Here is a 14,286-nt window from a genome sequence, read left to right on the forward strand (position 1 = left end):
CATTTAATCAAGGCAAGTGAAGCAGGCCAAGGTGGAGCTCAGTCTCCAGGACCCTCAGGCCACCACCAGCACTTATAACTTAGACACCTTTTTTTAAACAGATTTCAAATTTCTATGAACCTAGCATTTTGACTCTATTATTTAGATCCACAGAACTTCAATAAAAGGAGATATATATCTTGTTTTACATGGTAAGGTAGAATGAAAAAAGAGAAAAGCTTTTTAAGCGAGCTAATTACGTGTAGGGCCAAGGTGGACTTAATAAATTACATTTCACAGTATAGAGACCATTATGTGGTCTAAGATGCTTGGTAGGAGAAAGGCCAGTAGAGTGCATCTCTCCTGTGAAATGTAGGTCCAGATTTACTAATGTTTAGCACTGGTGCCCACAAAGCAGAGCAAACGCCAAAGTATGTCAAGGGAACATTTTATGCAGGAAGTTGACACTAGTGCAACGTTGAATGACCTTGTTATGCTGAATGCAAAACCCCATTGGCCCAGGAGAAGTGGGTATAATGGGGTTTGATCTATGCCAAAACCCTTCGGATTAAACACAGAGCCATAGCAACCAAAGTTGTCCCGAGAGCAACACTTAATCATGTTTAGCATCTCCCAAACTTTTTATTTGTAGCAGATGCATGGAAGATGGGCTCGACGTATTGTAAATATGGCACAGGACATTTTTTTGCATTTATTTAATGTAATGCTGAAGATTTTCAGGCTGCCTTTAGCAGAGGAAATTATGGTGAACCTAGGCTTCATGGCACTCTGTGGTCTGTAATGTGGATGAAGTAATACATGACTCAGGGCTTTATTTAGAGTTTGAAGGGCAGGATACTCGTCACAAATGTAGCCGATGTCCCGTGCCCGACATTAGGAGTGCATTATAGCCTATGGCACTTGTAATACTTCAGACAGTATATCCGTCACGTTTGTGATGGAGTATCTCATCTGCCAAACTCAAATTAAGGTCCATGGTCTTTGGTGCACTGGTCTTCTATTTCTTCTGCACTTGCGTGAAGGAACATGCCATATTTCTTCAGAGACGCAGGAGTTCCTTATTATACATGTTAGGAATTACAATAAGTGCCAGATTTAGCACGCATATAGGGCAGTGTGACTGGTGCCACTGCACCAGGTGCAAAGGTCAGGTGGGGGCGCTGTGTTTTAAAGTATCTGATGGGTTTAAAAGCACCTGCTGTAGAGTTCATTATGTGTCCAGCAATTTTCAGGCAACAATAAAAATGTCAAGATAAATATGGTGATTACTGTATCTGCTAGAGCGAGATGAAGGTTTGTCTCGTAGCAGTTTTGACTCATCATAACGTAATGCAGAGAGTTAATATTCCTGCTGGAAAGCGGATGTGTGCAGATCACAGATTTGTATTTTATTTGAATAGCTCAGTGGGTTACTGACTTTGTCGAGCGATCTTTTTGTTATTTGCAGTTCATAAGTTATAATCCTAATATAGCACAATGAGCTACGAATTGTTATCAAAGAGGGTCATGCAAACTGTAAGGCATAGGTAAGATCGTTTTGTGTTTTTCCCCTGTCTTTCATTTGCCTAATGTCGCAAAAATGGGTTTGACTGGATAGAAAGAAATCCTTATTAGTAATCGTTCTCCAAACCAAGCACTCTTAAAATATACTCCCTGGCAGTATGGTTGATATGTGACTCCCACACCTTGCAGTTCTCTTTGTCGTATGGAAGATTTCCTTTATACTGCTTGACGCATTTATGATTCATTGTCTCTGTATAATCTGTGTGCTCTGACATCCTACTGAGTATCACTATAAAATAAATTAAATACATGTGAGATAGGGTCTGTGGCGAGATGAGGGTCACTGTTGGAGGGTGGTAGTGAGTGAATCCAAGCAGAAGGAAGCTATTGGGGTCACCAACAAAGACCAGCCTCCACCAGTGTTTAAACTGGCCCTGACCACAGCTATTGTATGCATGTACTTTTGCCTTTGAAGGCATCTCAGTGGCTTAATGTATCTGTTGGAATGATTTATGTTTAACCTGAAAGACAGAATCTGAAATCCCATTGGGGAGGATTCAGCGCTTCATCCTGTTCAGGTCTATTATATGAGATCTGTGAGAGACCATAGCTGTCACCTGAACCAGGCAATGAGCTTGACCCAAGATCTGCCGGGTCCATTCTGCTGGGACTTGCAGTTTCACCTTCCCTATGACCAGCTTCGGTCTACACATTCCCAGCATCCTTTGCTCTGTTGGCTATAAAACATGGGCCAGTTGACTTCTGAGGTAACCAGCATCTGGTGCCACTGTCCAGACGTACTTCAATCTCTTGGTCTGCGCTGCTGTCATGGTTGATCGAGGATTGTAATTCACTGTTGCGTTGTTGCTTTCCAGGGGTGGTGGAGGCCTGCTTGCTCCACATGCTGAAACGCAGGACCGCCGGCTTCCTGCGGAGCGACAAGGTCGCTGCTCTCTTCACAAAGGTGGGCAAGACGTGTGCGACGGCGAGCGACATTTGCAAGAAGGTGCAGGAGCTGCAGCAGCAGGTGGAGGGCAGGTAAGGCTGCGCATGCGCGGAAGAGACCCCATGCTCTCACACCCCCCCTGCAGCATCATACTGGTCATTTTCCCTCTTACTGGACATTCACTGGTTTGCAAGCAAAACGGGCAACCAGGGCACTCCAAAATAATGAGTCCAAGATGATTAGATTTGCAGAGGATACTTTAATCCTTGGTCATGGGAAGTCAAAACGTCACACAAAGAAATTCAAATCCACATGTTCACATGTTAGAACAAGTATATGAGAAGTTCAGAAACAGCCAACACGTGTTTCGCCCTCACTGACTTTTTCAAGGCTCAAAATCTAACATCTGAGTACCCAAAGTATTTCTCTTACAACTCCGATGGTGATTTTATATATCAAAAGCGATGAGTGGTCTCCGCTCTCAATACTTTTTTGCTAGAACATGTCCTACCTGGGACATTCTGCATCAGGAAGTCATCACTTCTGGAAAACCCAAAGGGATAATCCTTGCCTCAACTAAAGTTAGGGAACTTCACCTTCTTTGTACAGGTGGAGTTTGAGCTTGGAACTTACAAATCAAGGGTGTTTTGGATAATTAGAGGTGAATGTGTGTTTTAAACATTTTAAGGTTGCAACAACGATGACAACAAAATACAACCTAAATGTAATGTTACAGGGGAAGTTGGGAAGGTCTCACAATTAATTTCACTATGAAGTTGTGACAAAAGGTGGAAAGTGTGAGAAAGTGCCTCTTTTTACATGGTTAGCCCCCCACTTTGTGCCTGGTATATGATGTGGTTTCAAAGTTGTAAGTGCCCAGGGCCCCTGCTAAACAGGTTCCATGGGCCAGATCTCTTTCCCAAAACTGTTGTGATGCATTGGCACAATTGGCAACACCTTTAGCTGCCACTATAAGTCCCTAGTAAATGGTACTTAGGTACCCAGGGCATGGGGTATTAAGGGTAGGCCCATGAGGGCAGAAGCACAGATTGTGCCACCCCCAGCGACCCTGCATCCAAGTGCACTCAGCCCTGCCTTTTCAGGTTGACTGTCCTGGTGCAGTCCTAAAATGCAAACAGGACATGGCACACAGCCTGTGTGACCTGCCCACTACACACTGCATGCAATATAGGTAAGCCACCCCTGAGTCAGGCCTTACAGCCTAAGGCAGGCATTATAATGCATGTGGGGGCATAGGTGCCTGAGCAATATGCCCCTATTGTGTCCTTGCCAAACCTGGGACTTAGTAAGTGTACAGAGCAGCCATTTTAAATGCATGTGCTGGGCACTGATCAGTATGAGTTTCACAGCTACATGAAGGCCACTCTGAACCCTGGATTGCTTGGTATCAAACAACTCAGAACAACAAATCCAAACTGGTACCAATATTGAATTTATTGCAAAATGTGCCCACGGGCAACCCTAAAGGTGACCCCTGCAAAACTAACTAGCCCTGGCATGTTTGCTGGCTGGTCCCAACCAGCCTGCTGCCACCAGACAAGATTCTGGATCCCTGGGGTGAGGACCTTTGCTCTCTAGGACCAGAATACAAAGCCCTTCTTGGGCAGAGGTGTTACACCTCCTCCCCAAGGAATGCACACTGCCCTGCCTGCGAGCTTCAAAGGACTTGCCGCCCTTGAACTTGACCTCAGCCCTGCGGCTACCAGCATATTGCCCTTCCATTGCAAACCCCCACTTTTGGCAAGAGCAATCGCTGGAAAATCGACAAAGACTAGGAGGAGTGGTCACCCTCTGCCTGCACCACCCTTCAGGTGTAGCAGGCGAGGTGACCGCTTCATTTAATTTTCCTCCTTCTTGCATTATAGGAAAATAGTCAACCAGGGTTAGGGATGTGACCTCTCCCCTCAGAAAGTGGTCACATATTGGGTGTAGCCACCCTAAGGTAAATAGCCCATTGGCCACTACCATATTCTCCCGTAAATTCCCCCTAAATGCAGTATTTAGTGGGCATCCCTAGCCCTCAGATCAGATTCAACAGACACAAGAAGACCAGCGACAAAGAAGAGCCAAGGCTCAAGAACAGAAGTCCTGCTGCAAGAAGAAAAAGGCGCCAAACTCTGCCTGTTACACCCAGGACTCGACAGTCACCACTGAGGGGTCGACTGGACATCGGACGACTCTAAGAAATCCCAGAGGACCTCCAACTTTCTGAAAATTGCCAATACCCTCCCTACAGAGTGAAGGCATCACTCCCTGCAACCAGTAAGCAAGAACTAGTGAAGTCCAGTTCACTGATCAGCTGCTGACCAAGAAACTAGACACAGCAGCCAGACCAAATTTACCTCAACGGACTCGGAGGACAAACCCAGTAATTGTACAAAGTTTGGTGGCACTGCGACCTCCAGTGGCTGAAGCGTGCAATAGCCAGTGTACTGAACCCCCAACGCCCGGCACCCAGAAGAAAAGTCCACGCTGGACTCTCCAAGGACCAGAAGCAAGCACCAGTCGAGGAACTTCAGGACACCCAAGAACCACCCCCCAGAGTGGCCATGCTGCCCTGCAATCCACCCTTCAAGTGACCTGCCCCCTGGTTCCAAAGTCTCCTTTGCACATAGCTCTTGGCCAATGTTTTTACTCTGCACCCCGCCTCCCTGGGCCTTGCATTGGAAAACCAGCTATCCTCTAGGGGTTTCCAACCCCCTGCAATATCTACACTCCAAGGGGACCCACCAAACTCACCTTTAAGTCCGCCTGTGCAGTGCATTTCCAAGTGGTCCCCCTCGCCTGTCCTGCACCAACTCCAAGACTTTCATCCACTGTTCCTGCTCAACCTGCAAACTGCCCGAACGTCTCCGGCTGCCTCACAGGACATCTCAATGAACATGACCTAAAACTAGAAGGTGACAATTGTGAAAGCATTGCATGATTTTATTTGCATTTTTGAAGTTTTCTCCTATTGATTTCTATGGTGCGTAATTACGCACAAAAGACTATTTTGGCAAGTATTTGAAAAATCATAACTTAAAAAATACTTACCCAATTTTGATGATCTTGGTCTTAACATTTTTATACAAATCTGACGTATTTTTGTAAATTGGTCTCAGGTTATTCTTTTGAGTGTATGTCCACATTTATTGATACTGTGAGTACAACAAATGGTTAGAACGTCTCCAAGACTGGCCTAAGTGCTCATCCAAGCTAGCACAAAAATTAGAGAAATTTTTTACCTCTGTGAACTAACTTGGGGTTACTTGGACTCTCTGGACAGTGCACATCATTCTTGTACACTATATAGAGAGCCTGCATCCTACATTTGGTGTATTAGTGTTGGGATATTAAGAATTTGAATCTGCTGATACCACTTTGTCAATTTGTGATCCCTCCAAATTGCCTTTAGCTTAACTGCATTTTTGTCAACTGAGCTTATGTTTTTTGCAAATTTTTAAATAACTGATAGGGCCCTGGTTAGGTCCCTACAACAGGAGTTAGAGTTTAAAAGTCCTTACAATAATTGGCCTTGGTAAAAAAGGGTTCCAAATTCTTAAAAAAGGTCCCAACTTTAGTAGCCTTAAACATGTCAGACTTAGAGAACCAGGAGCTCAACCTGGCCCCTTACATGGCATATAACTATGCCCAGTTAAGGAAATTCTGTAAGCTGTACAAGATTCATACTGGGAAACATGCCACCTCAGAAAATTGTAGGCTTCTAGTGGCACAGTATGAGGAAGCACACCCCAGAGAAGAAGTAGATGATGAGGTCTCTGGGAGTGAAGATAATACTGTGGACAATGGGTACGAAGGTAACTTCTCTCCCCTAGCACTAGTGCACCCACAGAGGAGGAACTGACTTTAGCCAAGGCTGACCAAAAGCCTGTCCCTGGAGGCTCAGCTTTTGGAGACAGAGACTAAGAAAAAGAGTTGGGCCTTGGACCCATCTCTGTTGGCAGCATACAAATCCTTAAGGAAAAACCTTTCAACCTAAAACTCACCAAAGGAGTTGTCCCATATTTTTCAGAAGGATATACTATTGTCAAATGTTTTTCTGCCTTTGAAAGTGCCTGTATTAGGTGGGAAATTGAAAAGAAGCACTGGTGCACACTGTTGTGGAAGTTATTCTCTGGAAAGGGCAGGGATATGCTCCTGACACTTAATGAGGCAGATTCTAAATCCTATGACCTCGTGAAGGGTACCCTGATTGGGGGTTTTGGATTTACAACTGAACAGTACCGCATAAAGTTCAGGTAGGCTAGAAAAACCCAGACCCAAACTTGGGTAGAATTTGTGGGCTATTCAGTAAAAATGCTGGGTGGTTGGTTAGCTGGTAACAAGGTACAAGATTATGATGGGCTGTATAACCTGTTCATGAAAGAGAATCTGCTAAGTAATTGTTATAATGAGAAGCTACATCAGTACATGGTAGACCTAGGTTCACTTTCTCCTCTTGAGTTGGGGAAGAAGGCAGACCACTGGGTGAAGACAAGGGTGACCAAAACTACCACTGGTGGGGGAGACCAAAAGAAAGACTCAAAAAGCTCCCCCCAAGGGAACTATGGGATCCACAATAAAAACAAATAGTCTTCTCAAGGCCCCCAAAAATCTAAACAGGAAGGTGGGCTCAGAGACTCCTCACAGTCCAAGGGTGGGTACAAGGATAGACACTTTGATCCCAACAAGGCTTGGTGCCATGATTACAAAACTAAAGTACACCAAAGTGGAGACACTTGCTGTAAAAATAAAAAGAATGCCCTGCTGCAGTAAATGCAGTGGGCAACATCCAGATGGGATCACAGTTGTGGCCTGACCATGTAAGTGAACAGAGGCAACACTAGTCACAGGGGAGGGGTAAGTTTAGCCTGTGCTGCCTGGCCTAGTAATATGCACAAATACAGGCAGCATTCTCTGATTAATGGGACAAAAGGAGAAGCCCTGAGGGATACAGGAACTAGTGTCACCATGGTGACTCAACACTTGGTCCACTCAAATTAGTTCCTGGTAGAGCATACTTATCCTGCCACGAATGCTGACAATAAAACCAAATCCCACTCCATAGCAATGGTAACCTTTGACTGGGGGGGAGTAGTTGGACAAAAGGAGGTGAGTGTGTCCCCATCCATCCCAGTAGACTGTCTGTTTGATAATGATCTGGAGCATTCACCCTGGGCTGAAGTAGAACTGAAGACCCATGCAGCTAAGTTTGGGACCCCAGAATGGTCCTGCGTTAAGACTAGGGCACAGAGCAAACTTCAGGGTGTAAAAGAGGTATTGGACCTTGAAATAGGGGGCCAACCTTCCAAGAGAAAGGGCTAGAAGACTAGGGAGCCAGCTTCCACACAGATCACAGGTCAGAACCCCTCTTCTCAGGAAGAGGGCTTGTTATTTCCAAAGGACACTGAGCCTGCAGAGCTTGGGCCCTACCACCCAGAGTTTCTAGGCCTAGGGGAACCTCCAGGGAGTATCTGTGCCAGGGACAAAGAACCTGTCCCACTCTTGAATGCCTAAGACAGCAAGCTGCACTGGAAGAACAGAGTAATGTCAGGTGTACCCACAGAGTCTATTGGAAGGATGGACTCCTGTTTACTGAAGCCAGAGACCCCTAGTCTGGTGCAATCAGGAGGGTGGTGTGCCCCAGCAAGACAGAACGCTTCTTCTCTCTCTAGCCCATGACATTCCCCTAGCTGGGCATCTTGGCCAAAACAAAACTTAGAGCAGGCTAGTCAATCACTTTTAGTGGCCTGATATGTCACAGAGGGTGAAGGACTTTTGCCAGTCCTGTGTCACCTGCCAAGCCAGTGGCAAGGCAAGAGGCCACCTGAAGGCCCCCTTAATCCCACTACCTGTGGTTGGGATGCCATTTGAAAGGGCAGAGGTTGGTATTGTTGCCCCCCCTTCACTCAGGCAGCATCAGGGAACAGATATATCCTAGTGGTAGTGGATCATGACACTAGATACCCTGAAGCCATTCCCCTTAGGACCATCACTGCTCCTGCTGTAGCCAAAGCCCTCCTAGGTATGTTGTACTAGAGTTGGCTTCCCTAAGGAGGTAGTATCAGTCAAAGATTCCAATGTCATGTCTGCATGCTTGAAACACTTGTGGAAGGAATGTGGTGTAACTTACAAGGTCACTACCCCATATCATCTGCAGACCAATGGGTTGGTTGAAAGATTGAAGCAAACCCTGAAAGGCATGATTGGAGGATTTCCTGAAAAGCTCAGACAGAGATGGGATGTGTTACTTCCATGTCTGCTTTTGCCTACAGGGAACTGCCACAGAAGGGAGTAGGGGTTCCCCCTTTGAGCTTTTGTTTGGGCACCCTGTTAGGGGATCAGTGAGTCTTGTAAGGGAAGGCTGGGAGGGACCTCTCAAAGAGCCCAAACAAGACATAGTGGACTATGTACTTGGCCTATGTTCCAGAATGGTTGAATACATGGAAAATGCAAGCCAAAACCTTCAGGCCAGCCAGGAACTTCAAAAGCACTGGTTCGACCAAAAAGCTGCTATGATGGAATTCCAACCAGGGCAGAAAGTTTGGGTATTAGAGCCTGAGGCTCCTAGAGCTCGCCAACAGACGAGGTCTGGGCATTAACCCATACTTGAAAAGAAAGGGGAGGTCAACTATCTAGTTGACCTTGGTAGTTCCATACATCCCAGAAGGATAATTAATGTCAACGGCCTTAAGCCCTAATATGACAGAACTGATGTGACCGTGAACGAACCCCGGAACAGACAACTCAGCCACTCCCCCTCTCAAGACCTTTGTGACAACCTCACCACCTTTTTCCATTGGAAAATCCAGGACATATATGAAGGATTCGAGGACCAAAGCCCACCCACCAGCACCACCACCGCAGACCCCACATTGCAGCCGACTTTGAGCCACTGGACCTCTATCTCCATAGAAGACACACAGAAATTCATGAGCTCCATCCATTCTGGGGCACCCTCAGACCCGTGTCCACATCACACCTTTAACCTGGCCATCACCACCATCGCCTCCAAGCTGTGCTGCACTATCAACCGCTCCATCGAAACTGCAACCTTCCCATCCAACTGGAAGCATTCAGAGATGAATCCACTCCTAAAGAAACCCTCTGCCGACCCAAGGGAGATGAAGAACTACAGACCCATCTCTCTGCTCCCCTTCCCAGCCAAGGTGACAGAAAAGGCAATTAACATGCAACTAACGGAGTTCCTCGAGGCAAACGGCATCCTAGACCACTCCCAGTCTGGATTCAGGAGCAATCACAGCACTAAAACGGCCCTTCCTCGCAGCCATGACATCCGTGCCATACCACAAAGATACGGCCGCCCTCATCCTCCTCGACCTCTCTGCCGCTTTCAACACAGTCTCACACTCCACTATGCTGGCATCCATGGCAAGGCACTGAAATGGATCCAATCATCCTCACTGGAAGAACCCAGAGTGTCAAACTTCCACAGTTCACCTCAGCATCCAAAGAAACTTGCTAGGGAGTACCCAAGGGCTCCTCACTAAGTCCGGCCCTCTTACACATCTACATGGCTCCGCTCGCTAAAATCATCGAGAAGCACGGCCTAAAATCGTCGAGAAGCATGGCCTAAACATTATCTCCTACCCCTACGATACTCAACTGATCCTCTCCCTGACTGATGACCCTGCAACAGCCAAGAGCAACATTCACAATGGGAGGAGAGCAGTTGCTGCCTGGATGAAAGCCAGGTGCCTCAAACTCAACACGGACAAGGCAGAGATCCTCGTTTTGGGCTTCACCCCTTCTACCTGGGATGACCAACCACCTTAGATAACGCCCCCACCGACCACACATGTAACCTAGGCATCATCCTGGACTCCACGCTATCCATGTCCCGTCAAGTCAATGCTGTCTCATTGTTATGTTTCCACACTCTTCGTCTCCTCCAGAAGATCTTCAAGTGGATCTCCACGAGACAGGAAGGACGGTCACCCACACACTGGTTAGCAGCAAACTGGACTACGGCAATGCACTCTACGCCAGCATCACAAAGAAGCTACACGCAAGACTACAGAGAATCCAGAACACAGCAGCCAAACGCATCCTGGACATCCTCCACCACATCCACATCTCTGCCCACCTCAGAGACCTCCACTGGCTCCCTATCAACTTACGTATTACCTTCAAGCTACTGACTCACACCTTCAAGGCATTGCACAATATCGGACCGGCCTACCTCAACCACGCCTGACTTTCTACACCCCTGCCAGACAACTCCGACCCTCCTACCTCACCCTCATCGCCATCCCCAGAATCAGGAAGAGCCCAGCTGAAGGCAAATCCTTCTCTTACCTTGCAGCTTGGACCTGGAACACGCTCCCACTCAACCTCAGACAGGCCCCCACGCTGAAGCAGTTCAGGAAGGACCTCAAGACCTAGCCTTACATCCACAACAGCACCTGGAGACCCCAGGGGTGATAAGGTGCTGTACAGGTATCTAATTGATTGATTGATTGATGCTCATGGTTACAGATGAGGGACAGAAGTAAGAGAGTGAGCCTCTCTCTGATCTCCTCTCCGCTCTCCTCTCCAGCAACCCACAAGATGGAGTGATATTGTCAGACACCCTCACAGACCAATAGCAAGCTTCTTACAGGCAAGTCCTCAACCAGTATGTTCAGTTATTCTCTCTGACCCCTGGTAGGACTGACTGGTGTACCCATGAGGTGGACACTGCTGACAGCTTGCCTGTAAAAAACTAAATCTATAGGCAGTCAGACCATGTCAGAGAGAGCATCCAAGAGGAAATCAAGAAAATGTTGGATTTGGGTGTCATTGGGCCCTTAGAGAGTCCCTGGGCTAGCCCAGTAGTTTTAGTCCAAAAGGACATGAGGTTTTGTGTGGACTACAGGGGCCTCAACTCAGTCACAAAAACAGATGCCTACCCAATTCCAGGAGCTAATGAGCTCATAGACAGATTGGGGGCAGCCAGATATCTGGGTATATATGATTTAATATCTGGGTACCGGCAGATTGGCTTGCCCTCTGGAGCAAAAGAGAGATCGGCATTCTGCACTCCAAGTGGGCATTATCAGTTTACAGTTATGCTCTTTGGATTAAATAATGCCTCTGCCACCTTGCTGGGCTGGAATCCTTTAGTACAGCTTCTTTGGATGACATAGCTGTCTAAAGCTCCACCTGGCAGGATCACCTGATCCACCTACGAAAGGTTCTGGAGGCTCTGCAAAAGGCAGGCCCCACTATCAAGGCCAATACGTGCTATATAGGGCAGAGAGAGGTTGTCTACTTGGGCCACCTAGTAGGTGGAGGCCAAGTCCAACCCACCCAACCCAAGATTCAGAACATTCTGGCTTGAGAAGCTCCTAAAACCCAGACACAGGTCAGGGCATTCCTTGGCTTGACTGGGTACTATAGGATATTTGTGAAGGATTTTGGCAACGTTGTGGCCCCCTCACAGAGTTGACCTCCAAGAAAATGCCTAAAAAGGTTAACTGGACAGTGAGTTGTCAAACGGCCTTTGACACTCTGACAAATGCAATGCGTCCTTCTCCAGTTCTACAAGCTCCAGATTACCCCAGGCAATTTATTATCCAAACTGATGCCTCAGAACTGGGGGTAGAAGCAGACCTAGCCTGGAAAAATGATTAGGGACATGATCAGCCTGTTGCTTTTATCAACAGAAGACTACTCCCTAGGGAACAGAAATTGAGTGCCATAGAGAGGGAAGCCTTTGATGTGGTCTGGGCCTTGAAGAAGCTGAAACCATACCTGTTTGGTTCTCATTTCATACTTCAAACAGACCACAGGCCTCTCAGATGGCTACAACAAATGAAAGGTGAAAATCCCAAAGAAGCTTAGGGGGTCCATATCCGACAGGGAATGGACTTTAAAGTGGAATACAGAATTGGGACTGCCCATGCCAATACAGATGACCATTCCAAGTTCTTCCACTTAGATGATGAAGACTCACTAGAAAAAAGGGTAGTCTCATCCTCTTTTGTTTGGGGGGCGGGGGTGGTGGTGTGAGAAAGTGCCTCTTTTGACATGGTTAGTCCCCCAATTTTTGCCTGATATATGATGTGGTTTAAACGTTGTAGGTGCCCTGGGCCCCTGCTAAACAGGTTCCAAGGGCCAGATCTCTTCCCCATAACTGTTGTGATGCATTGGCACAATTGGCAACACCTTCAGCTGCCACTTTAAGTACCTAGTAAATGGCACTTAGGTACCCAGGGCATGGGGTACTAAAGGTAGACCCCCAGGGCAGCAGCACAGATTATGCCACCCTCAGGGACCCTGCATCGAAGTGCATTCAGCCCTGCCATTGAAGGCTGAGTGTCCTGGTGCAATCCTAAAATGCAAACAGGACATGGCGCACAGCCTGTTTGAACTGCCCATTACATTTCATGCAATATGGGTAAGCCACCCCTCTGGTAGGCCTTACAGCCTAAGGCAGGCATTATAATGCATGTGGGGGCATAGGTGCCTGAGCAATATGCCCCTATTGTGTCCTTGCCAAACCTGGGACTTAGTAAGTGTACAGAGCAGCCATTTTAAATGCATATGCTGGACACTGGTCAATACGAGTTTCACAGCTACATGAAGGCCACTCTGAACCCTGCGTTCTTTGGTATCAAACAACTCAGAACAATAAATCCAAACTGGTACCAGTATTGGATTTATTGCAAAATGTAACCAGGGGCCGCCTCACAGGCAAAGCTAACTAGCCCTGATATAATTGTTAGCTGGTCCCAACCAGTCTGGCATCACCAGACAAGATTATGGATCCCTGGGGTGGGGCCCTTTGCTCTCTGGGACCACAAAAAAAAGCTCTTTCTGGGCAGATGTGTTACACCTTCTTCCCCAGGAATGTGCACTGCCCTGCCTGTGAGCTTCAAAGGGTTGTGGCCCTTGAAACTCAACCCCCAGCCCTGCTGCTAGCAGCAGATGGCTGCCTCCATTGCAAACCCCCACTTTTGGCAGGAGCAACGGTGGGGAAATGTACAAAGGCTAGGAGGAGGGGCCACCCTCTGCCTGCACCACCCCTCAGGTGTAGCAGGTGAGGTGACCTCTCATTTAATTTTCCTCCATCATGCATGTTAGGAAAATAGTCACTCTGGGTTATGGATGTGACCGCTCCCCTCAGGAAGTGGTCACATAGTGGGTGTAGCCACCCTGAAGTAGATAGCCCATTGGCCACTACCAGGTACTCCCCTAAATGCCCCCTACATACAGTATTTAGTGGGAATCCCTAGACCTGCAGATCAGATTCGACGGACATAAGAAGACCAGCGACAAAGAAGATCCAAGGCTCGAGAACAGAAGTCCTGGTGCAAGAAGAAAAAGGCGCCCAACCCTGCCTGCTGCACCTATGGCTCGACAATCACCGTTGAGGGGTTGACTGGACGTCAGACAGATTCTTAGAAACCCCAGAGGACCTTCAACCTTCTGAAAAGTGCCAAGAACCTCCCTGCAACCAGCAAGCAAGAACCAGTGAAGTCCAGTTCACTGACCGTCTGCTGACCAAGAAATCGGACACAGCAGCTGGACCAAATTTTCCCTGACGTACTCGGAGGACAAACCCTGCTACTGTGTCAAGTTTGGTGGCACTGCAACCTCCAGTGCCAGAACCGTGCATTAGCCAGGGGTACTGGACCCCCAAAGTCAGACACCCATAAGAAAAGTCCATTCCAGTCTCTCCAAGGACCAGAAGCAAGCACCAGTCGAGAGACTTCGGGACACCCAAGAACCACCCACAGAGTGGTCCTGCTAAACTGCAATCCACCCTCCAAGTGAGCTGCCCCCTGGTTCCAAAGGCTCTTTTGGGCACAGCTCTTGGCTGACCTCTC

The 14,286-nt window shown here is 47.5% G+C and overlaps 1 protein-coding gene across 2 annotated transcripts in view; it reads left to right on the plus strand.

The window, feature by feature from the left end:
• Positions 1 to 14,286, plus strand: part of SGSM2 (small G protein signaling modulator 2) — a 761,725-nt gene that overhangs the window by 382,960 nt on the left and 364,479 nt on the right. For both annotated transcript variants that reach the window (XM_069227030.1, XM_069227029.1), the window contains exon 3: positions 2,379 to 2,541. In XM_069227030.1, the coding sequence (XP_069083131.1) occupies positions 2,379 to 2,541 (163 nt within the window). The remainder of the gene's footprint in view (positions 1 to 2,378; positions 2,542 to 14,286) is intronic.

The sequence above is a fragment of the Pleurodeles waltl genome, chromosome 3_2 (assembly GCF_031143425.1).
Source record: "Pleurodeles waltl isolate 20211129_DDA chromosome 3_2, aPleWal1.hap1.20221129, whole genome shotgun sequence".
Taxonomy (NCBI): Eukaryota; Metazoa; Chordata; class Amphibia; order Caudata; family Salamandridae; genus Pleurodeles; species Pleurodeles waltl.